This window comes from Perognathus longimembris, chromosome 17 (genome assembly GCF_023159225.1).
Source record: "Perognathus longimembris pacificus isolate PPM17 chromosome 17, ASM2315922v1, whole genome shotgun sequence".
Classification (NCBI taxonomy): domain Eukaryota; kingdom Metazoa; phylum Chordata; class Mammalia; order Rodentia; family Heteromyidae; genus Perognathus; species Perognathus longimembris.
This window is the reverse complement of record NC_063177.1, coordinates 2171427-2197335: the sequence shown is the minus strand read 5'-3', so window position 1 is coordinate 2197335 and position 25909 is coordinate 2171427. Positions and strand designations below refer to the sequence as shown.

General features: G+C 41.8%; 1 protein-coding gene across 1 annotated transcript in view; it reads right to left on the bottom strand.

The window, feature by feature from the left end:
- Dnah9 (dynein axonemal heavy chain 9) overlaps window positions 1–25909 on the bottom strand; it is a 349492-nt gene that overhangs the window by 165711 nt on the left and 157872 nt on the right. The window contains 3 exon segments of the mRNA XM_048365947.1: window positions 6809–6983; window positions 12112–12259; window positions 22656–22764. Of these exon segments, the coding sequence (XP_048221904.1) occupies window positions 6809–6983; window positions 12112–12259; window positions 22656–22764 (432 nt within the window).

Here is a 25909-nt window from a genome sequence, read left to right as displayed (position 1 = left end):
GAAAATGAAGAGAGCCATGAGCTAGAAGGCTTGTTCCATTTCATCATGAGATGCCTGCCCTCTGCCGTGGTATGATGGAGGGGCAGAATGCCAGGTACCAGCACGAGGCTTGACTAAGTTCCAGCCTCTAGAACTCTGTTCAGAAGTTATAAGTGTCAGTTATACGTTAAAAGTTTATGAGGCATAGCTGCTCTTTATAAGTCATCTAGACTCTTGCATTCAGTTACAGCAATAGAAAGTAGACTATAGAGCATGTGAAAGCCACCCTTGTTTGTCCACATGGCTGACTACTTTGGTACTGGCATATGCTATTGTCATGGCTAGGAAGGCAGTTGGGGGAGGAGAGACGTAAGACATAGAAGTATGTGGGAAGGGCAAGTATTGATCAAGAAGTAGACTGAAGAAGTAGACTGGCTTTTCTGCTCCTAGACACCTGAATGACAGGATGGAAGCTGCCGGTGACTGTTGACCTCCGGGGCCACCATGCAGTTGGGTAAGGATAGCTCAGAAGGGGATTCAGATATATCACCACAGGCCCATCACTTCTTCCTTTGCTTTAGTGTCACCAACAAGAGGAGGGTCCTAGAAAAGTTTTCCAAGATTCCTCTAAGAGCTACAGTTCCAAAAGCCAGGAGCAAATGAGCAGACAGTAGTTTCCTTCTCTCTCTGACACAAAGAAGTGGTAGAGGTTTATAATTCACATGCTTTTGTGCAGACCAGAAATACCTAATGGTGGATGGAAGAACTGGTGTACTCAACTATCTTTTCATTCCAACCCAAAATACACACACACACACACACACACACACACACACACACACTGTTACACAACATACTGCTACTGGTAACTGTGGAAGAGAATGAAGCTACCATTTGAACACACAGACATTAAAGAAACTTAAGAAAAAAAGAGGTCTAGAACAAGCATTGTAGGAAATGTCCACAGAGGGCAGGACAAAGGTTGAGTTCAGAGGCTAGACCAGTCAGTGGGCAAACCTGGGCTTGACAGAGGGCACAGTTTTCATTTTGCTTCTTATGAAGCATGAGAAACTGTTTGCTTTAAAATAAAACATAAGATAGGTCCTAAGATGTGAACAGGCTTATTTGCCATTCTGATGCTGATTTTAATTCAGACAAGAGAAGGTATTGTAGTTTCCTGAGATTGTTCTTGATAATCAAATGTTTAGGGACAGACTGGCCACTGGTGGCTCATACCTGTAGTCCTAGCTACCATGATGCTGAGGTCTGAATATTAAAGTTCTACATCAGAAAAAGTTCCAGGCAGAAAAGTCAGAGTAAAACCTTGCAGAACTTTAACTTTGTATGAAAACCAGATTTTAGATTTACATAGAGACTTTGAGATGATGCTACCTCTTGAAAGAATGAAGTTCTTTCCTCATCCTGACTCCTCTGGAGATATATGGTCATTTCTCAACCAATCTGGCAGTGGATCTCACTTCTACTCTAATAGGACACTGTAAAGACTAGATTATCACTGCAAATTCATGCAGTGGGTCTTTACCAAAACATCTCTAGTACCTCTTCTCAGCAATACACCTCAATGAGTAACCCCAGTCCCCACGACCTCTAGATTCTGATAATTCTCTGTTCCCTCTCTGTCCTCTAAAGTGGATGATGTTAACACATTATTGGCACATTGTTTAGAGATTGTGATTCCATCACCTTTCTCTCTGTGTGTGTGTGTGTGTGTGTGTGTGTGTGTGTGTGTGTGTGTGTTGGGATCAGGGCTTGAATGGAGGGCCTGGGTACTGTTCTTTGGCTTTTTTGCTCAAAGTTAGGATTCTACCACTTGAGCCAAACTTCCATTTCTGGCTTTTTGCCGGTTAATTAGAGATAAGTAACTCACAAACTTCTCTGCCTGGGCTGGCTTTGAATTGTGAACCTCAGCTCTCAGCCTTCTGAGTAGCTAGGATTACAAGTGTGAGTCATTGATGCCTGGCTTGGTCACCCTGGTTGATCTTCACAAAAAATCTAAGATATTATGGCTAGTTAAAATTATCTTTGTTTTATGTACAAGAATACATGATTTGTGAGTCCTCAATCCCCCCAAATGGGTGCTCTTTCTCCCTGTGCTTCTAGGATATCACCTTTACTGCAATGCTGGAAACTCTTCAGTAAGGACCATGGGAATTTTTCTTTGTCTTTTTACTTAATTCGACCTTCTACTCAGGTGCAAGCTTTATTTTGTATTTTTGCATGACAATTCTTTTTTAAATTGTAAATGCCTTTGTTGCTCCTGATGTAAGTATTTTGGCCAGATTCCTATTTTCCAATTTACAGTATTATTTTTGGTGTTTAGTTTTAAGGGAGGTTGCACAAGGGGCCCTGGATACTCCCCACTGCTAAAAGCTTTCTCCAGTGTTTTCTCCATGGGGGCCAGCAGAGTAGTTACAGCTCCAACTGCTTCTTAGCCCAGGATACCTGGTGAAATACTTTCATCTGGCCTTTTAAAAAAAGTGGGATGACACATGCAACAAACTAAAACTAGATCCTTATATATCACCCTGCACCAAAATCAATTCCAAATGGACCAAAGACCTAGAAATCAAAACAAACACCATGAAAACACTAATCGAAGGAGTAGGAGAAACACTTGGGCTCCTTGGCATGGGACAGAACTTTCTTAACAAAGACCCAGAAAGGCTACAAATCAAAGAAAGGTTGGACAAATGGGACTGCATCAAACTGCAGAGCTTCTGCAGGGCAAAGGACATAGCAAGCAAGATAAACAGAAAGCCCACAGATTGGGAGAAAATCTTTACTGGCCATTCAATGGACAAAGGTCTCATATCGAAAATATATGCAGAACTAAAAAAATTACCTTCCTCCAAAACAATACTGCAAAGAACCAAGAGGCCCCTCATCAAGTAGGCTAAAGATTTAAAAAGAGACTTCTCTGATGAGGAAATGAGAATGGCCAAGAGACATATGAAAAAGTGCTCTACATCACTGGCCATAAAAGAAATGCAAATCAAAACAACATTGAGATTCCATCTCACCCCAGTAAGAATGTCCTATATCAAGAAAACTAACAATAACAACTGTTGGAGGGGATGTGGCCAAAAGGGAACACTACTTCATTGTTGGTGGGAATATAAACTGGTTCAGCCACTCTGGCAAGCAGTATGGAGATTCCTCAGAAGGCTAAACATAGAACTCCTCTATGACCCAGAAGCCCCACTTCTGGGTATCTATCCAAAAGACCACAAACAAGAACACACTAAAGCCACCAGCACAACAATGTTCATAGCAGCACAATTTGTCATAGCTAGAATCTGGAACCAACCCAGATGCCCCTCAGTAGTTGAATGGATCAGGAAAATGTGGTACATATACACAATGGAATTTTATGCCTCTATCAGAAAGAATGACATTGTCCCATTTGTAAGGAAATGGAACGACCTGGAAAAAGTTATACTAAGTGAAGTAAGCCAGACCCAAAGAAACATGGACTCTATGGTCTCCCTTGTAGGGAAAAAATAGCACAGGTTTAGGCAAGTCACAGCAGTGGATCACAGGAGCCCAATAGCTAAACCCTTAGGAACACATAAGATAATACTAAGTGAAATGAACTCCATGTTATGGAAACGATTGTTGTTACTACTTTCAACGTGCCATATGTAATTGTAGCCTCTATTATTGATGATTTTCTTGCATCACCTTCCTGTGCTTGTACCTACACTGTCTCTGTATCTTATCTGAATATATTGCAAACCGGGTATACTGGTATTAGAACTAGGAAATTGGAAGGGAATACCAAAATTGAGAGACACAGGGTAAAAAAAGACAAACAACTACAAAAGCAATACTTGCAAAACTGTTTGGTGTAAATGAACTGAACAACTCATGGGGGGGGGGAAGGGAAAGGGGAAGGGAGAAGGGGGGAATGAGGGATGAGGTAACAAACAGTACAAGAAATGTATCCAATGCCTAATGTATGAAACTGTAACCTCTCTGTAATTCAGTTTGATAATAAAATATATATATTAAAAAAATAAAAAAATTAAAAACTGGGATGGATTTACATCTCTCTATATAGACATAGAAAAATTGACCAAGTATCTTTTTCCAGATACCTCAGTGCCTGTTTGGTGCCAATATGGGAGAGGAGCCCAGTGTTGCTGTCTAACATCTCAGCAGTAGAAAAGGTTGGAGACTGAATTTGATGGGAAGCAAAATAATCTATGCATTTGGGATCTCTATGCTTTACAGCCAAGTCTCATCCATCCTGCTGGACTCTTTGCCTCCAAGGAGAAATGAAAAGCTGTCAGAGAAGCTGTCCAGAGGAACTCCATGGACTGCAAAGCAGACAGCTCATTCCCTCAGATGTCAAATTCCTGGGTTTTGTATCTTCCTGCCCTTGAAGATTTTCCTTTCTGTCCTTGGGGCACCTGGCTCCAGGGGTGAATGGGGTATGGGGGTAGAAGAAGGCCCGCTTTCTGAAAGCCTGTGAGAGCTGTTTTCCGAATTCTGAGCAACATGGGATGGATTTTAGAATCTGAATCTGTGAAAATGGAAAAGAATTCATTGCTTATTCTTTTGTCTCAACTCTCTTTCACTTTGGATTCCTCAAACATGGCTTTACCATGCAAGGCTGGCATTTTTTAATCTTTCTGAGTGACCCTCACAGTCAATATAGACCTGAGAGAGTAAATTACAACTCTCTAGTAACATAGCTTAGGCTGGTCCCTGTTGTGATACAGCCTCAGATATTTTCTATAAAGCTGAATATTTGCTTTAGAAGGATATTAATAAGTGATAATGTGCTAAGAGCAGTGCATGTATCTGACCTGTGTGATTAAAACAGCACGTATTCATTAGTCCTCACCAAGGCCCATAAGCTGGATACCACTGTAATCACCTTCAGACACATGAGGAGAGGGAGGTTAAGTTTCTTGCTCACTCTCCCAGGTAACAGTGGCAGATGTAGTATTCAAATCCACAGTTTTCAGTCACTTTATTGTGGTATGATCAATATACACAATGATGCCTATGTAGTGAGCACAATTTGACGAACTTGGAGTTAAGTCTACATCTGTGAAACCATCACCATAATGTATGTACAAAGTTATCCATCATCTCCAAATTTCTTCCCACCTTTTGTGTACGTGTGTCTGTGTGAGTGCATGTGTGTGTGTGCACGTGCACACATGTACACTTTGGCACTGGGACTTGAACCCTGTGCTCCTGGCTTTTTCCACTTGAAGCTGGTGTCCTATCACTTGAGCCACAGTTTCATTACTGGATTTTTGGTGTTTTCTTGGAGATAAGTCTCATAGACTTTGCTGGGACTCTCTTTGAACCTCAGTGCTCAAATTTCAACTTCCTCAGAAGCTAAGATTACAGAAGTTAGCCACCAGCACTCAGCTTTTCTCCCATCTTCTTATTTATCATGGTTATTGATGTTGTTGTTTGTGATAGCATACTAAACATACAATCTGTCTTCTTAATTTTTTAATGAAGAAGGAAATTCTGCCATCTGTGACCAATGGATAAAGCCAAAGGATGTTACACTAAGTGAAATAAGTCAGACACTGAAGGTCAAATACTGTGTGATGCCATATACATATAGAAGGAGTGGAATCATGACAACCAGAGACTAGTGGGAGAAGAAATGGAAGGTGTTGGTCAAAGGGTCCAAAATTTTAATTACAAGAGATGACTAAATCCAAGATAAATAAATCTTCTGTATAGGATAATGTGTATAGATAACAATACTTTTATAGATCTTTTTATAGATTTTTTTCCCAGAGCTGAGGACCGAACTCGGGGCCTAGCGCTTGCCAGGCAGGCACTCTTCCACTAAGCTAAATCCCCAGCCCATAGCTAACAATACTTAATTGTATACTTAAATACTTGCGAATAGAGTCCATGTTCTTTATCTCTGTATGAAACTGCTCTACAGCTAGAGTCAGGTGTAAGAGATTTATTTGCATACTCTTCAATGTTATTTCCCGAGAAAATGTCTTTTATTTATAAATAAAGACAAAGGCTGTAAAAAGAGGGAGGATGGGATAAGGGTTATAGAATATCAACTAAAATTTGGCCTAACCTCCTCTGGCCATATCTGTGTTTTAGAGTTAACTCTAGCCTGGTACAGAGCAATGTGTCCTTCTAGAAGATTTCTAGAAGGCTGGAGACATTCCTTCCCCTCAAGCTTCTAGAGTATAGCATCTTTCCTCCTCTCAAACACACATCATCTTTCCAAGTAGTACTCATACACTAGTAGCTGTCCAGATTCCAACACTGTACAACTCTCCACATAAGCAGATATGTTCACCAGCTCAAAGGGTAATACTCCAAACACACCAGAATTATCTATCACCCTGTCAGGCCCTTGCACAGGGACTAATGCTGTTAACAGAGAAGTGAGCAGATAATCAAAGAATTTGACATTTTCAGATGTAAAATATGTTATCTTCCAAATTTTTGTTAGAGGTGTTCTCTCTCTCTTTCTCTCTCTGTCTCTCTCTGTGTCTCTGTCTCTCTTTCTGTCTGTCTCCCTCTCTCTCTCCAGTCTTGGTGCTTGAACTCTGGGCCTGGGTGCTATCTCTGGGCTCCTTTTGCTCAAGGCTATCACTCTACCACTTTGAGCCTCAACCACACTTCTGGTTTTCTAGTGGTTAATTGGGGATAAGAGTCTCACAGACTTTCCTGCTCAGTCTGGCTTTGAACTGGAATCTCCTGATTAGCTAGTATCACAGGCATGAGCCACTGGCACCTGTGGAGGTTCATTTTTTGCTGCTGTAGATTTCAACGTGGTGGTGACCTCAGCATACTTCCTTACCTGGTCTTGGACCATTGCTCCACCAAAAGCCCAGATGGCAGCAAATACAAAATAAAGCTCGTAGGTTTCCTTGGGGCAGTCTGCAGGGATGTCCTCCTTGGTGAGGAGACACTCAAGAAGGTGGCACACCATCTGAACCATACTCTGTTCTGGAACTGGGATTATCTTCTTAAATCTGCAATGGAAGATCAGGACTTACTCCAAAACACCATGAAAATCCTATCTTGGAGGCCCCATGGGATGCCTATGGGAGCCCCTTGATTTTAGAAGATTCATGGTTTATCAAGTTTTGGGGACTCCTGAGGGCCACGGTGCCTATGTTCTTAGCAAATCTTGGGTCAGTTTCCACTGCAGCGGAGTGAGGGCACACAGCCCTCCTGAGAAGGTTCCTTATCTTTCCTCCTTTCCTCTGGCCCTCCCCACTCCCCTTCTCTTCCCTTCTTTGCATGGACATCTGCTCTCAGTCTTTTGGAGAAAGTAGGGAGCTGCAACAAAACTTTTTTCACTCATAATTTCAATAGTAAAAAAAAAAACCCTTAAATGCAATTTGGGTACAATTCTTAAGATTTTTTCCCCCTCTTTATCTTAAAGGTTTTCTTCCAATTAAACTAGACTGAAAATGTGCTTCAGTGGGGCCAGAGTTTTATCTGGCCAATGGAGAAGATGGAGAAAGATGGCAATTTTACATAATCATTAATTGAATGGAAATTCCTAGGTGAAAATAGACCTCTGTGAGTTTTCCTTGGCCCAGGGTTTGTATTTTTAAGCTTATCCCTAGAGGTCTAATTACAAGATACGTATTTCAAGATGTACCAAAGACATTCTATGCCCAGGGAGCCATGAGTCTACACACACAAACACACACACACGCATATATACACACATTTATCTTTCCATATACACAGTGTACTCCCACATAGCCATGCATAACACATACCACCGCTTACCACAGGATGCTGCACTCAGCCTGCAGGGAGGCAGAGGCCACTGAGCAACACTATCAGCTTCCTCCTTCAAAATCACTTACCAGCTTTGGGCCTTAGGATTGCCCAGCACCCATTCTCTCCAGGGTGTCATATTTGTACCCATTTTTAATCTGACTGCTTTCCTTACAACAACATTAGGGTGTGGTCTAGTAGTGTAGGTTTTACTTCTATGAGTAACAGGAAAGCTGGATCCTGAGTGGGCATTCCTTCACTCTTTCATTCCATGAATGTTTGGAATAGAATGATAAAATAGAATTATCACAGGCTTCACACTGAATAAGGCACCAAGAGAAGAGGTGCCAGCTGCCCTTAGATTCCAAGATGAGACTCTAGACAACCTAAGTGAGCCTTTGCAACCCTGATCCCTCACCCTTTTAGTATCCCAGATCAAGAAAGATAGAGAGATAGATAGATAGATAGATAGATAGATAGATAGATAGATAGATAGATAGATGCTAGAGGGGCAGGAAATGATATTACAGGATTTGAGGAAGAGCTTTGGTGTTCAGAGAATCTGCCCTACCCCACCCTAGGAGAGGAGGGTTTGTCCCTTTCAGTGAGGCAGGGATAAGGCTTTCTACACAACTTGTCTGAGCTGGTAAAGTGCCCGTGCCCAGGAGATCCCAGGGAGCCTTGTTATCTCACAGTGTAGTGCAGAGTGGCTTCTTGCTGGAGTGGCCTGAACCCTAGTTTGTCAAAAAAAAGGGGGAGACAAATGTGTCTCCTGGAACCCACATGTAAGCTTGCATATATGGAGGGGTGCTTCTGATGCCAGCTGAGGCTCCCCTGGAGGAGTAAGGCATAGGAGTGTGAGAAGTAGCATGTGTCTGGCCAAAGGAGGTACATGTACTTTCTACATGGCAGGCAGATAGAGATCTCTTGTGATGGGGAGGGCACCAAGAAGTCCCCAAATTCTCCAAAAGGAAGTCAGGTTTTAGGATCTGCAATAGTTATAGTAACTGAAGCTGTATAGGACCATCCCAGGCAGACCTCCTTGCCCCTTGCTCTCTTCTTTTTCTGCCCCTTTGGATCCTGAGGGGTCAGAAACTATCACTACTGAGAAGAAAAGAAAGTGCCTCACCTACTGCAAGACCAAGCTGCAGGTGTAGAAGCTGTAAATGAAATGTTTCTTTTATATTTTCAGAGTGTGTGTGTGTGTGTGTGTGTGTGTGTGTGTGTGTGTGTGTGTGTTCATCTAGGGACTGGAGGAGAACCAGCCACATACATTTGCTTGGAAGGTTTGAAAGGACAGTGGAAAACAAACTAAAGTTGTTTTGCAATTATCCTTGTTCAATAAAGAAATGAGTGTGTACTGATGCCACACAGCTTTGCGGTAACAGTTGCATACAGCCAGCATGAAGATTTGGTGCCCATGAAAAGAAGGAAGTCCTTGGAGCCAGGGCCTCTGTTATGAACGTCATGATGCCAATGGGGCATCACAGACCTCCATGTCCACGCTGTGGGCTGTGAGAATGGAACAGAATTATACTCGGAGAGGGAGCCTATAAACCACAGCAACAATTCTTTCTCCTTGATAACCAGGGATGAAGGAGGATGTCTGTAGATGGACTAAATGCAGGTAGACTCTTCACAGTTGCTTCCAAGGCTATGCATTATGCACATACCAGCATGTGCACAGGTACATGCACATACGGGCATGCACACACAGAGACACACACATCTAGACACACAAAGTCAGTATCTCTTGTCCTAAATGCCTAGAGTAGGAAATACCTGGACTTTTCAACAGAGGACATATTGGATAAATCCCAGGAAAAAAAGTAGCAAGGACATACTGTCTTCTTGACATGTTTCCATTTTCTGGATTGTAACTCTATTGCCCTTTCCTATTTGTAACCCTAATGATGCAGTCACCTTCCAGACATTACCAGCTACAGAGTCTGCATTAGATCCTAAGCCACAGAGCCCAGGGCCATCAAAATTTTCAGAAATTTATGAAGGTATTGATGGTTGGAAAGATCATTCTGGACTGTGAAGTATAAAAACAGCAGAAGCAAAATTAATGTTTCATTAAATACTTAAAGTATGCTAATAATGTGAACTATTTTTCCCAATATTCTGGGGATTTTTGTTTGTTTCTTGGTTTTTGGTGCTAGTTCTGGGGTTCAAATTCAGGGCATAGGTACAGTCCCTTAGCTTCTCTACTCAAGGCTAGCACTCTACTACTTGAGCCACAGCTCCACTTCACTTCTGGCTTCTTGATGGTTAATTAGAGATAAGATCCTCATGGCCTTTCCTGCCCAGGCTGGCTTCAAAGCATGATCCTCTCAGACCTCAGTCTCCTAAGTGGTTAGAATTAGGTATGAGTCACTGTGACCAGCTCACAACACTCATTTTTTTTTTTTTTTTTTTTTGGCCAGTCCTGGGCTTTGGACTCAGGGCCTGAGCACTGTCCCTGGCTTCTTCCCGCTCAAGGCTAGCACTCTGCCACTTGAGCCACAGCGCCGCTTCTGGCCGTTTTCTGTATATGTGGTGCTGGGGAATCGTACCTAGGGCCTCGTGTATCTGAGGCAGGCACTCTTGCCACTAGGCTATATCCCCAGCCCCACAACACTCATTTTTAATGTGGATACACTTTTTTAGGGCAGAGGGCAGGGCATAGGGAATAAGAGTGCCTGGGGGCCCTTGCAGTGTGCCTGCCTGCTGAAATTCTCTCAGGCTCTTTGCCTTCACACTGTGAGAACAGAAGCCACAGCCTCACTCTATTCTTAACAGGCCAGCTGAATAAAGATCCAAAGATTAACCTGAGTAAGGAACCATAATAGTTTGGAAAAAGAATCCTGAGCCAATATTGTGGGATTATCAAGAACTATAGATCTCAGAGTCCCATCTTTACAGCACCAGTCTCTAGTGCCCAGTCTTGGTTGAATTATGGAAACAGGTCCCAGTTCTGCACAATGATGCATCAAATGGCCAATCAATCAGTGAGCAAATTAAACAAAAGAAAGTTCCAAGCCTTCTCTATGTAGACACTGCAGAATTTGTGCTGTACAGTCTTTTGGGATAAAGTGAGTAATCTCTTGTTTAATTGGTAGTTTGTGTTACAGCCTGGATCTTGACTATCTCATGAAGGCCTGTGTGTTAGAGGATTTGTCCCTTTTTTGACACTTTGGGAATCGGGGAAGCTTTGGCAGGCAGGAGTCCAGTGAGAGTTCCTTAACTGATTGGGGGTGTGGGCAAAGAGGATTGTGGGGTTTTGGTCTGTTTCTCTTTTTCTTTCACCTCCCAGAGATGAGGTGAGCTGAGTTGTTTTGCTCTTCTACATGGCTTTCTTAAGATATGCCTCCACAGGCCCCATGAAAAGGAGTTAACCCATCAAGGACTGAAATGTCTAAAACTATACCATCAGACTACACTCTTTCTTTGTGTAAATTAATTATTTCATTTACTTCAGTATTTGTTACAATAATGGAAAGCTGACTGACATAGATATTCAGAGCTTTGGTGCCTTTACGTGTGTGTGTGTGTGTGTGTGTGTGTGTGTGTGTGTGTGTGTGTGTGTGTCCTGGGGCTTGAATTCAGGGCCTGGGCTCCATTTCTGTGCTTTTTTTTTTGCTCAAGACTAGTGCTCTACCACTTGAGTCACAGCTCCACTTCTGCCTTTTGGGTAGTTAATTGGAGATAAGAGCCTCAACAGACTTTCTTGCCCAGGCTGGCTTCGAATTGTGGTTACTCAGATCTTAGTTTCCTGAGTTGCTAGGATTTCAGGCATGAACCACCAAGCCCTTAGCTTGTTGCTTTTACTTTTGGAGAAAAAAAGTGACAGCATAGAGCAAAAAGAACAAAATAATAGAGAACTCACAACTTTCTACAGGCAGAACTGGCCAAATGACATATTCTCCTCAAGCCCATGCTATCTGCCCTGGGGTCACACCCAGTCAGAAACAAGAAGTGAGCCCCATATGTCCCTGACGCGTGTTGGTCATCTTCATTTCTGGACCTGTTGGTCTGGCTTGTGCTTCAATTGTAGGAAAGCCAGCTGCTGGCCGTGCATACTGGAAGAATCTGACCCAGGGCTGTCATCTGGTATTCCCACTGATTGCCTCCTTCTGATATATCCACGTGATATTTGTGAAGGGAACTTTAAATCCTCCTGCTTTCATTCACTTCTCTCCCTGCTTGAATTGCCAATAGGCATCCCATACCTGTTCTAGTGTGTGTTCCCCCTGCCATCTGCTGTGCCTGGAGGGTTCTGACTTTGGGGACAGGACAGAACATCAGTGGGATATCAGATACAAGCCAACACATCCTTCACTGATGCATTAATTTTTTTCCCTCTCTGGTTGTTTAGCCTACCTGGTTCTGAGTGTTTCTAGGCAGGTGGGAAGATACTTGTCAAACAGAATGGTTAGGTTAGCTCTCTCTGTCTGGACTTCTCTCTGGTCAATCCAGCTGCTCACTGGAGGGTTCCATCCTAGATCTGCTGGGTTGATGTACAGGATCCCTAGGAGAACAGAGAACATTGTACAGTGGGTATTCCATTCATACCAGTGGTTCTCAGCTTGAAAAGCATGCAGAAAACTAGGCTGAAGCAGACAGAGACCGAGCCTAGTTCAGAGAGGGCGTGAAATTTGCTTCTGGGGACCAAGAATCCACTGATGGAGAATAGATACATGGCGAATTTCAGGCTCAGGAGGAAAGAGGCTATTATTGATGGGCAATACTTGTCACTGTCCATGTCCCCATTCCTAGAAACTGTCACTGTGACCTTATTTGGAACAATAGCCTTTGTAGCTACAATTAATTTAAAGATCTTGGGATTATTCTGGATTATCAAGATGCCCTACTATCTAGCAGCTCTTCTAAAACAAAGAAGGGAGATACAAATAGAGCCGAGCCAGTCTATGGAATCAAACTGGGGGCCTATAAATCAATGATGGATAAAGAAAATGGGGTGTATATATACAAAATGGAGCATTATCCATTTGTAATAAAGAATAAAATTGTGTCAATTGCAGGAAAATGGGCGAATTGGAGACCACTATATTAAGTAATACCTATCAGGCACAAAAGACAAATATCATGTATCTTCTCTCATATGTGGAATATACAAATAAAATATATGATATGAATGCAAAATGGGGATTGTTTGGAGAGGGGAACCAGTAGAAGGGGAAATGGAAAAGATGATGGAGATGAACATTGTCCAAGCACATAAGAGTGATAGAAGGGGTGAATTTGATCAAAGTAGAATAGATAGATGTATGGAAATACCACAATATTAAATTTGAACAATTAATATACACTAAATTTCTAAAAACAAATCCCTGTGGAAAAGTAGAAGGTTGGAGCTACAGGAGCTACAGGGCTCTGAGCCAAGGGCCACCCTTTGCTGGAGGTGGCAAGGAAGGAATTTCCACCAGAGCCTCAGGAGGGAATGGAGCCTTCCTGAACCCCAGCAATGACTTTAGATGCCTGACTTCTGAATATGTCAAGACAATATATTTCTGTTATTTTTAAAAATATAATTCTATTGTTATTATTAAGGTGTTATACAGAGGCGTTACCATTTCATAAGCCGGTTATAAGTACATTTCTCTTTTGGACAATGTCACCCCTTCCCTGGCTTTCCTCCTTCCCCTTCCCCTTGCTGCCTACAAGTTTCATAGTTCATTTTCCACATGGTCTATACTAAATAGCATAACTGCATTTTGCTCACCTTTTCTCCCTCCCTTTTCTGCATCCCTCATTATATTAAGTAATACCTATCAGGCAAAGAAAGACAAATATCATGTATCTTCTCTCATATGTGGCATCTACACATAAAAATACAAACCTGTATTATATGAATGCAAAGAGGGACTGTTTGGGGAGAGGAATTCATATATATATATATATATATATATATATATATATATATATGCACCACATTATCTTTATCCATCACTGATTGATAGGCCCCCAGGTTGATTCCATAGACTGACTCAGCTCTATGTGTCTCTCCCCTTCTCTCTAATAGAAGGGCTATTTAGTGTCCCATCTAGATAATCCAAAGTAATCCCAAGATCTTTAAATGAATTGATCTGCAAAGGCTATTGCTCTAAATAAGGCCACACTAACAGTTTCTAGGAATGAGGACATAGACAGTGACAAGTATCATCCATCAATCACAGCCTTTTTCCTCCTGAGACTCTCCATCTCATTAAGAAAAAAACAAAAACCCACAAAGTAAAAACAAATACCACAACCATCACCAACAATAACAACAAAAAGAAGCCCACATTTCTATTCTTTTTTTTATTATGTAAATTTTGTTGACAAGGTGTTCTGCCAAAGGGGTACAGTTACATAATAAGGCAGTGAGGACATTTCTTGTGATATCTTACACCCTTGTTTTTCTTTCCCTTCCCTAGATCAGGTAGGCATATATACAATAACCCAGTGTACCACAATCATATACAGTAACCACGTAGCATATGCCAAAGGAAATTCATGTAGAAGTTTCAATGTAATGTCAACAATAGAATCCTCCTGTGTCCTTCTCTTGGAGTTGTTTTTGCTTATCCTTGTCTTATATGGTCATATGTACATAGCTGTTGAGCTATTGTGATCCACTGATAGGTCTATTCTAGACCTTTCTACGTTTAGTAGTTGTTTGGTTTTAGATATATTATGTAAGGTCGTTGGCCCAAACCTGTGGAAATACCATTTAAAAAGAAGTTTTTTGTTTCACAGACCTGGTCTCTACTGTCCCCCCCCCCCCAACAGTCATATATCAAGGAGACCATGCCCTTTTGTTTCTGTGTTCTAGGCTTGTCTCGCTCAACATCATTTGTTCAAGTTCTGACCATTTCCCTGCAAATACCAATATTTTATCATTTCTAATCGCTATGTGGTATTCCATTGTGTATAGGTACCACATTTTTTGGATCCATTCATCTGTAGTGGGACATCTGGGTTGTTTCCATATTTTGGCTATTTTGAATTGTGCAGCAATAAACATGGATGTGCAGATGTCTTTATGATATCCTGAGACCTGTTGTTCACGATAGATGCCTAGGAGTAGTTTGGCTGGGTCATAGGGTATGTCTATGCTGAGCTTTTTGAGGAACCTCCATACTGTTCTCCAAAGTGGTTGTACTAATTTGCACTCCCACCAACAGTGGAGAAGGGTTCCTCTTTCCCTGCATCCCCTCCAGCATTTGTTGTTGCCTGAGTTCAGAGTATAGGCCATTTTAACTGGAGTGAGGTGGTATCTCAGGGTTGTTTTTATTTGCATTGCCTTTACTGCCAGGGATGTTGAACATTTCCTCATATGTTTCTTTACCATTTATATCTCTTCTCCTGTGAAGTCTCTCTTTAGCTCCTTTGCCCATTTAATAATTGGTTTACTGGGTTTGGTTTTTTGAGTTCTTTGTAGATGATGGATATTAGGCCTTTGTCTGTTGCTATGCTGGTGAAGATCCTTTCCCATATGGTTGCCTGTCTTTCTAGTTTAGTGGCTATGTCTCTAGCTGTGCAGAAACTTTTTATTTTGTAGTCGTCCCATTTGTTGAGTCTCTCCTCTATCTGTTGTGCCCCTGGCATTATATTCAGGAAGTTCCTTCCTGTGCCTATAAGTTCTAGTGTCTTTCCTACTCTGTCCTTCAGTAGTTTCAAGGATTCAGTTCTGATGTTGAGGTCTTTAATCCATTTTGAGTTGCTCTTGGTGCATGGTGATAGGCTAGGGTCTACTTTGAGTTTTCTACGCATGGCTGCCCAGTTTTCCCAGCACCAGTAGTTGAAGAGGCTATGTTTATTCCATTGTATGTCTTTAGCTCCTTTGTTGAATATCAGCTGACTGTAAGCATGCGGCTTTATTTCTGGGTCTTCTAGTCTATTCCATTGGTCTTCAGGTCTGTTTTTATACCAATACCAGGCTCTTTTTGTTATGATGGCTCTATAATAGAGCTTGAGGTCTGGTATTGTGATTCCTCCTGCATTGCTTCTTTTGCCTAGAATTGCTTTGGTTATTCTAGGTTTTTTGCTGTACCATATGAATTTATGGGTTGTTTTTTTCTATTTCAGTGAAAAATGTAGCTGGGATCTTGATGGGGATTGCACTGAATTTGTATAACATTTTGGGCAATATGGCCATTTTCACTATATTGATTTTGCCCACCCATGATCATGGGAGGTCTTTCCATCTCCTTGCGTCCTCTTTGATTTCCCTTTTAAGATTTTTATAGTCCTCATTAAATAGGTCATTCGCGTCTTCAGTTAGGTTAATCCCTAGGTAATTTATTTTTTTTAAGCTATTGTAAATGGTATTATTTCCATAATTTCCTTTTCTGCTTGTACATTGCTGGTGTACAGAAAAGCTGCTGATTTTTGTGGGTTGATTTTGTATCCTGCCACTTTGCCAAAATGGTTTATTAGGTCTAGGAGTTTGGGGACTGATTTTTTTTGGTCCTTTAGATATAAGATCATGTCATCTGTGAATAAGGATAGTTTGATATCTTCTTTGCCAATATGGATCCCTTTGATGTCCTCCTCTTGCCTTATTGCTATGGCTAGGGATTCCAGCATTATGTTGGATAGAAGCGGGGAGAGTGGTCATCCTTGTCTTGTTCCTGAGTTTAGGGGAAATGGTTTTAGTTTCTCCCCATTTAATATGATATTAGCAGTTGGTTTGTTATATATGGCTTTTATTGTTTTAAATAATATTCTCTCTATTTCTGTTCTCTCCAGGGCTTTTAACATGTATGGGTGTTGCATTTTGTCAAAGGCTTTTTGGGCACCAGCTGAGATGATGATGTGGTTCTTGGTCTTAGCTCTGTTGATGTGGCGAATTACGTTTATTGATTTGCGGATTGTGGGGTACGCCCGCCTGGATGCCTTGCATTATTAAGAGGCAATTAGTTGGCCCCACGTGTTTTCCCAGCCCTGGGGCCACGTGGCTGTTAGGTCGCAACCCGAAAAGGCGGTTCTAGCTGGCCCCGCCTCCCAGCTTTGGGACCATGTGTGGCCAAGATGGCGCCTGGTGATGAACCCGGAGGCGGTCCTGTGGACTGTGATGTAGAATTAGGCTGCCTCTTAGGATTGGTCCCTTGGCCCTCCACCCTTGATGGATAGTTCAGGCCACCCTTCACCATCCCTAGATAGGTGCAAGTAACCCCTCACTTTCCTGCCGCTCTCTGACCTATTTTAAGAGCAGAGCTCTTCCAGTAAAGTAAGAACTGTGCAGACATTCTCCCGGACTCTGTCTGATTGTCCCACAGTGAGGAGGGGCTGGTTGCGGGCGGTCCGTGGACCCTTCTCCTTTCTTGGCCGGCCCCAGTTGGGGCGAGCTTTCCCGTCTCTCCCGCAGGCCGGGAGAGTGCTGGGGGCTGAGACACTGACAGCAGATGTTGAACCATCCTTGCAGCTGTGGGATGAAGCCTACTTGATCATGATATATAATTTTCTTGATCAGTTTCTGCATCCTATTAGCTAATACCTGTTGAAGAGCTTTGCATCTGTGTTCATTAGTGATATTGGCCTGTAATTCCCTTTTTTGGTTGGGTCTTTGCCTGGTTTGGGGATGAGTATAATATTAGCTCAATAGAATGAGTTTGGCATTTCTCCCTCTGTTTCTATTTCACAGAAGAGTTTGAGGAGTATTGGTATTAGCTCCTCACTAAAGGTTTTAAAGAATTTGTTGGTGAATCCATCTGGGCCTCGTCTTTTCTTTGTTGGGAGGTTCTTGATTACCCCCTGTATCTCGCTGTACAATATTGGTTTATTTGATTTATTTCTTTTTGAATCAGTTTGGGCAGTTTATACTTCTCTATGAATTGATCCATTTGTGTAAAATTTTCATTCTTTAGTGAGTAAAGTTTCTGGAAATAGTTCCTTATGATTGTTTGAATATCCTGTGTATTTGTTGTAATTTTTCCAGTGGAGTCCCTGATCTTACAGATATGAGTCTCTTCTCTTCTTTTTTTTTTTTTTTTTTTTTGTAAGTCTTGCAAGGGGTCTGTCAATTTTATTTATTTTCTCAAAGAACCAGCTTTTAGTTTTATTTATTTGTTGAATGGTCTTTCTATTCTCAATCAGATTTATCTCTTCTTGGATCTTTGTGATCTCTCTCCTCCTAGTCGTTTTAGATTCAATTTTTCCTTGTTTCTCCAGTCCTTTTAGCTGCATCATGAAGTTATTTACCTGTTCTAGTTCCATCCTTTTAATGTGTGTGCTGAGGGCAATGATCTTGACCCTCAGCACTGCCTTTGCTGTATCCCATAGGTTTCACTGTGATGTATTTTCATTGTCATTGTGGAGTATGAATTCATTAATTTCATCCTTAAATTGCTCTGTGGTCCAAGTGTTAGATAACAGTGAGGGGTTTAACCTCCAAGTATTTGTGTAGTTTCTGTGGTATCCTTTGTTATTGAGGGTTACCTTGATTCCACTGTGATCCGATAGAATACATGGGATACTCTTGTATTTGCTGAGGTTCTTTGTGTGGACTATGACATGATCTATTTTGGAGTATGTTCCATGGGATGCTGAGAAGAAGGTGTATTGGGTCTCTGTAGGGTGAAAAACTCCATACAGATCTGTGAGATCCATGTGGAATATGGTGTTACTTAGGTCTTCAGCTCCCTTGCTAATCCTCTGTGTGTTGGATCTGTCTCTTAGAGAGAGTGGAGTATTAAAATCTCCCACTATGATTGTATTTGAGTCTATCTTGTTCTGTAGTTCTGAAAGAATTTGTTTGACATATTTAGGGCCTCTTTTGTTCGGTGAGTATAAATTTATCACCGTGATATCTTGATTCTGGATTTTTACTTGTATTAAAATGTAGTGCCCTTCTTTATCTTTTTGAACTGATGTTAATAAGTCTAGCTTATCTGAAATCAGGATGGCTACCCCTGCCATTTTGGTAGGTGCGTTTGCTTGGAAGATCTTGCTCCATCCTTTCATTTGGAGCCTGTTTTTGTCCCTTGCTGTAAGATGGGTCTCTTGAAGACAACAGATAGCAATTTTTGTTTACGGATCCACTCTGTCAGTCTGCTCCTCTTTATAGAATTTATACCATTTATATTCAAAGAGATCTTGGATAGGTATGGTTTTTTCCCTTCCATTTTCCTGTTAGACTGTGTTTCCTCTCCCTTCTTTCTTTTTCTTTTTTTTTTTTTTGCCAGTCCTGGGCCTTGGACTCAGGGCCTGAGCACTGTCCCTGGCTTCCTTTTGCTCAAGGCTAGCACTCTGCCACTTGAGCCACAGCGCCACTTCTGGCCATTTTCTGTATATGTGGTGCTGGGGAATCGAACCGAGGGCTTCATGTATACGAGGCAAGCACTCTTGCCACTAGGCCATATCTCCAGCCCCTCCTCTCCCTTCTTTCTTGTCTTTATTAAGCTGCTCTTCCTGTTGGGCTCTGGCTATTTTAGTTTCTTTCTGTTTCTGTCTGGAGGTCCTGTACATTTTCTGTTGGGTGGGGTTCCCCTCTTAGAATTCGCTGTAAGGCTGGTTTTTTATTCACATATTCCTTTAGTTCCTCTTTGCTATGGAAGGATATGGTTTTTCCCTCGAAAGCAAATTCTAATTTTGCTGGGTATCTAATTCTGGGTTGGCAGTTGTTGGCCTGGAGGGCTTGGATTGTGTTCTTCCAGGCTCTTTGTGTGTTGTAAGTTTGTGTGGAGAGGTCTGCCGTGATTCTGATTTTTTTTCCATTGTAATATAGTTCTTACTTTGTTTTGACTGCATTCTGAATATGTTCCTTATTTTTGAGATCTGAGGCCTTGATTATAATGTGTCTGGGGGTGTTTTTTTCTAGGGTCCAGTTTACCAGGTGTTCTATATGCTTTTGTTATTTGGGTGAGGTTTTCCCTTCTGAGATTGGGGAAATTCTCTGTAATAATTCTATTTAATATGTGTTGTATACCTCTTCTCTGATACTCCTTTCCTTCATCTATTCTGATTATACACAGATTCTATGTCTTATCTCTGTCCACTATCTCCTGGATTAGCATGTCCTGGAGTTTGACAGTTTCTTGGAATGTGGTAATCTTCTGGTCCTTATCAGCTGAGTCATCATCCAAAAGAGAAACTCGAGATTCAAGATGATCAGTTCTTTGTGATGTGGCTTTGAGTGTGGTTTGCATTGAGGCGAGTGAGCTGTTTATGGTTGCCAGATCAGCTCTCATTGTGGCAATTTCTTCTTTTAATGAGTTGTGCTTTGAATCTATTTTTTCATGCATTTTGTTTCTCAGGATATTAAGGTCTTCTTTAACGGAGGAGTAGACTGTATCTATTTTTGCTTCCATTTTTTTCTTGACTTCCTGAATGTCCTTCGAGACTTCCATTCTAAATTCATGGAATTGTTTTCCGAATTCTTTCCTGAGGCTTTCGATCATTTCTGCTATCTTAGCCTCAGTTGTTTTTTATTCTCCATTTTCTCTTCGGTTGTACTGCTTTTTGGAGCTGGCATGTTGGCTTGACCTTTCATGAAATTTGTAATATTTCTTTGTGATTTATACATCTGGAGTAAAGCAGTTATTGATTGCTTCCTGCACTTCCTTTTGGTGGCCTGTAGGTGGTGGCCTTGGCTTGGCTTTGTGCTGGTTCCCACTGGTCCACCAGTGGGGGGACTTTTTTGTACCCTGGCTCTGGGTTTGAGTTTGGCTGTTCAACTTTACTGCCCTATGAGTGAGCATGACCATCTCGGTTGTTGCCAAGGTGGTTACCCTCACCATAGTTAGGGGTGGGTAGGTTCTGTGGCTTTCCGTGTGGGACCTTGCTCTGCCGCTGTACTGTGCTGACCCTTGTGGACCCCTGTTGGGGATTCATGGGTCTCTGATTCAGTGTGGAGTGGAGGCTTTTCTCTTCTTTGATTCTTTCCCCGCTAGTTGATGTGGGTCAAGAAAGCTTGCCTCTCAGATTGAGTATTGCTGCTGAGGGGCAGCTCTCCTACTGTGGGCTTTTCCGGGCTGGGGTGTGGCGATTGTTTGGTGGTGGCAGCCGTGGCTCTCCATGTCCGCTACGCCTGATTCCCTTGCTCTTGTCTGGTCCTGGCCGTTTGGTCACGCGCTGCTGGTTACATACCGCCATCTGGCTAGGTCCAGTCTGCACGCAGTTTGGGGCCCGTGGAGCTCCTGCTGTCTGGTCTCTGCACTCGTGCTGGGACTTTTCTGCTATTGTTTCTGTGGTCGCAGACGATCTGCAGTCCCATTTGCCAGCACTGGGGCCACTTTCCCAGCCTGGCTCTGTTCGGGCTGGGGTGGGGAAGGGACTGTGGAGATTTTCCGGTTCCATGCACATTATAGGCTTTTCTTTCTTTGTTCTTTTTCATTTCCTGTGTTTCTCTGTTTGTTCTGGTTGTTGGAGTTGCCAGTCTCTTGATGGGGCATTGGGTGTTGGAGTTACCAGATCACTATTTGGTTGGACCGAGTTGGAGTTTCTCCCTATTGTGACAGTGTCATCTTCCCAGTCTTCTATTCTTTTTGATAAATAATATTTTAAATGTTCAGAGAAATTACACCTTTGTGTTCCTTCCCTAAGGAAAACCTCCTTTAGTATTACTCTGTGAATGCTTAGAGTCTTATATAGGTTATCATGTCCAGTTCTATTTTAGATCTAGCTGCCATATACAAGAGAAAACATGTAATCTTTGTCTCTGAGTTTGACTTACCTTACTTAGCCTGATTTGTTCTAGGTCCATCCATTTCCCTACAAATGACATGATCTTATTCTTTCTAATGGTTGACTAAAGTTCCACTGTGTATAGGTATCACTTCTTATTGATCTGTTCATCTATTGTATGGCATCTAGGCTGTTTCCATGACTTAGCTATTGTGAATAGTGCAGCAATGAGTGTGGGTACTTAAGTGTCTTTAAAAGCCACTGAGTTCATGGCAATTAGTTACACTTGTTACACTAGCCCTAGGAAATTAGCATTAAGTGGGGTGCAATTCTCCTGAGCAGGGTTTACCATGCTGAGAGGGCCTAGAGAAGAAATCTGACATGATAGCAGAGATCAAAAAGTTTTCTTTTCTTCTAATTAAAAAAAACACTCTTTAACATCTTTACTGATATATAATCGAAATCTAAAACACTATCCTAAAGAAATGTATATGACTTCTTGGATATAGAATGACCTGTAGAAACCAGCACCACAACTAAAGTAATATAAAAACCCAGCCACTACTCCTACAAATTTCTTCTGCTCTTTTTGTATGTAGATGTGTGTATGTATGTATATATGTGCTAAGAACACTACCTGTTGTATACCTCCCTGATAAAATCTTCAAAGTACACAAAATGGTCAACTATAGGCACTGTGTGGTACAACATGGCTCAAGAGCTTACTCATGCTGAATAAAGAAGCTTTGAACCCACTGAATGTGTGTCTCCCCCATTCTTACCTGCCCATATGCCCTAGCAGCTACCATTGTACTCTTTACTTCTTCGATTATTTGCTAAATAGGTTCTTTTTATGCCCTAGTGTCTGAACTGAGAGAGAGAGAGAGAGAGAGAGAGAGAGAGAGAGAGAGAGAGAGAGAGAAAGAGGGGGAGAGAAAGAAAGGAAAGTGAAGTTAATGAGAAGTAGTAATGCTTGGTCACCTTCACTGATGTGGAGGCTGGAACTGGCCTAGAAAGTAGTCTAGGCCTAGACATTTCTGTGTGAATGGATTGCTGTGCAGCCCAAGGACTATCTTCCTTCCTGTTGCCATATTTCTTAATGAACAAAGTCACAGCTGCCCTGGCTTGGTGGTACTTCCTTGCTTTTGTGGATATGGATGAGTTCTGTCACAGACCAGGGCATTGGAGGAGTAGCTGTAGCTCATATTTGGATCCTCCTCCAGAGCCAGCAGAACAAGAATAGTACAGCTAGAAGCATCCTCCTCCACTGAGCAATTTTAGCCCCAGGGCCTTACCTGCTCTGGAGACAGTTGCTGGTGTGGCTGTGCGCAGGTGGCTGATCTCAAAGAGCAGCCGCATTGTGGGGTTAAGAGGTATCCTCTCATTGCTTGCCAGGGTCAGCACCTGTAGACATGGGAGGGATGAGCAGTTAGAAAGCAGCAAGGATACAGTGTCAGCTGGTGGTTGAGTAACCGATTCTTTCAGTCAAGCCTTAGACATGCTAGGGTGTTTATGTTTCACCCAGAGCATTGGTAAAACTAGACCTTATTACAACAACATTGTGTTCTCTTCCTTGCTGTCATATGCAAGCTCTCTTGCCCTTCACCATGGGAGAAAGAAGTTTTCTCTTTGTTTTGCTACTAGGTGCAACCCTTTGATGCTAAGACTTTGCAGTCTCCAGAAATAAAAGGCAAATAAGTGTCTTTTCTTTATAAATCACTAAATCGCCGGTGTTCTGTTACAGAAACAAGACAGGATGGTTACAACCTTTTTCTTCTTTTTGATTTTTTATCATGTATTTTTTTCTTTATTGTCAAAGTGAAGTACGGAGGAGTTACAGTTTCATAAGTAAGGCAGTGAGTACATTTCTTAATCAACTTGTTACTTCCTCCCTCATTTCCCCCCACCTTCCCCCTCTGCATTTCCCTCTCCCCCCATGTGTTGTAAAATTAGTTAACACCATATAGTTTTGTAGGTATTGATGTTGCTTTGGTTTGTCTTTTTATCGTTTTTCTCTCAATTTTGGTATTTCCTTTCCCTTGCTTAGTTCCAATACACATATATACAGTATCCAGGGTACTAAAATCAGTTACAGTGCAGCCTTCTTTTTAATTATTAGTGTTTTCTATAATCTGCATGTCTCTGTGTTTCCTTGTCTCTGTCTCTCCCACTGTCCGTATCCTCTCTCTCTATTCCCAGTACTCTATCCTCTTCAGGTGTGTATTGAATTATGATTAAAAAGTTATTTAAAGAGCTTAAGTTGGCTGATATTCGACAAAGGAGCTAAAGACAAAGAATGGACAACACATAGCCTCTTCAACTACTGGTGCTGGGAAAACTGGGCAGCCATGTGTAGAAAACTCAAAGTAGACCCTGGTCTATCACCATGCACCAAGAGCAACTCAAAATGGATCAAGGACCTCAACATCAGAACGGAATCCTTGAAACTACTGAAGGACAGAGTAGGAAAGACACTAGAACTTATAGGCACAGGAAGGAACTTCCTGAATATACTGCCAGGGGCACAACAGATAGGGGAGAGACTCAACAAATGGGACTACTACAAAATAAAAAGTTTCTGCACAGCTAGAGACATAGCCACTAAACTAGAAAGACAGGCAACCATATGGGAAAGGATCTTCACCAGCATAGCAACAGACAAAGGCCTAATATCCATCATCTACAAAGAACTCAAAAAACCAACCCCCTCCAAACCCAGTAAACCAATTATTAAATGGGCAAAAGAGCTAAAGAGAGACTTCACAGGAGAAGAGATAGAAATGGTAAAGAAACTTATGAGGAAATGTTCAACATCCCTGGCAGTAAAGGCAATGCAAATAAAAACAACCCTGAGAAACCACCTCACTCCAGTTAGAATGGCCTATACTCTGAACTCAGGCAACAACAAATGCTGGAGGGGATGCAGGGAAAGAGGAACCCTTCTCCACTGTTGGTGGGAGTGCAAATTAGTACAACCACTTTGGAGAACAGTATGGAGTTTCCTCAAAAAGCTCAGCATAGACATACCCTATGACCCAGCCAAACTACTCCTAGGCATCTATCGTGAACAACAGGTCTCAGGATATCATAAAGACATCTGCACATCCATGTTTATTGCTGCACAATTCACAATAGCCAAAATATGGAAACAACCCAGATGTCCCACTACAGATGAATGGATCCAAAAAATGTGGTACCTATACACAATGGAATACCACATAGCGATTAGAAATGATAAAATATTGGTATTTGCAGGGAAATGGTCAGAACTTGAACAAATGATGTTGAGCGAGACAAGCCTAGAACACAGAAACAAAAGGGCATGGTCTCCTTGATATATGACTGTTAGGGTGGGGGAGGGGGGACAGTAGAGACCAGGTCTGTGAAACAAAAAAACTTCTTGTCAAATGGTATTTCCCATAGGTTTGGGTCAGTGGCCTTACATTATGTAACTAAAACCAAATAACTACTAAAAAAGAAAAAGTTCTAAAATAGACCTATCAGTGGAACACAATAGCTCAAAAGCTATGTATGGTATGATCATATAAGACAAGGATAAGCAAACTCTATTGTTGATGTTATATTTAAAGTCCTAGGTGAATTTCTTTTGGTGTATGCCATGTGGCTACTGCATATGCTTTTGGTACACTGGGTATTGTATATATATGCCTACCTGATCTAAGGAAGGGAAAGAAAAACGAAGGTGTAAGATATAACAAGAAATGTACTCATTGCCCTATTATGTAACTGTGCCCCTTTTGCAGAACACCTTGTCAACAAAATTTAATTAATAAATTTAAAAAAGAGCTAAAGTTGATGTCAATAATTTTAATGAACTAGACCATATTGGAATAATAAAACCTTTACAAGAAAAGAGCTTCAGGGCTGGGGATATAGCCTAGTGGCAAGAGTGCCTGCCTCGGATACACGAGGCCCTAGGTTCGATTCCCCAGCACCACATATACGGAAAACGGCCAGAAGCGGCGCTGTGGCTCAAGTGGCGGAGTGCTAGCCTTGAGCGGGAAGAAGCCAGGGACGGTGCTCAGGCCCTGAGTCCAAGGCCCAGGACTGGAAAAAAAAAAAGGAAAAAGAAAAGAGCTTCAGTTTCATATTACTGCTCTTCCTTCTAAGTAGTCCCACTGGGAGGGAACATACATTTATTCTAATGATTTCTATGAACGCGGAGGCCATTTTAACATTTCCAATCTGGACAAGCTTTCTGAACAAGTTTAGGAACAGCTACTAGCTTAGTAGCCATTTCCCTTCCATTCATTTACTTTTCATTGTTTATTGAAAATATACCATGCACTACCAACAGATAGATATCTACATCCCTAGAGGTCATTTGATAAGCTCAGAATGTTTTGAACCTATAGTTTCCTTATGTATGAAACTGAAAAGTATTAGAGAAAAGATTGGAAGAAATGACTTAAATTTCAGTTTTAAATATAAAATGAATTATAGGCATGATTGTTTGAAGGAAATGACCATCCTGTCAAAAGTGGGGCAGGCAGTGGCAATAGCATTGAAGTAGGCCAGGGCTGCTGGT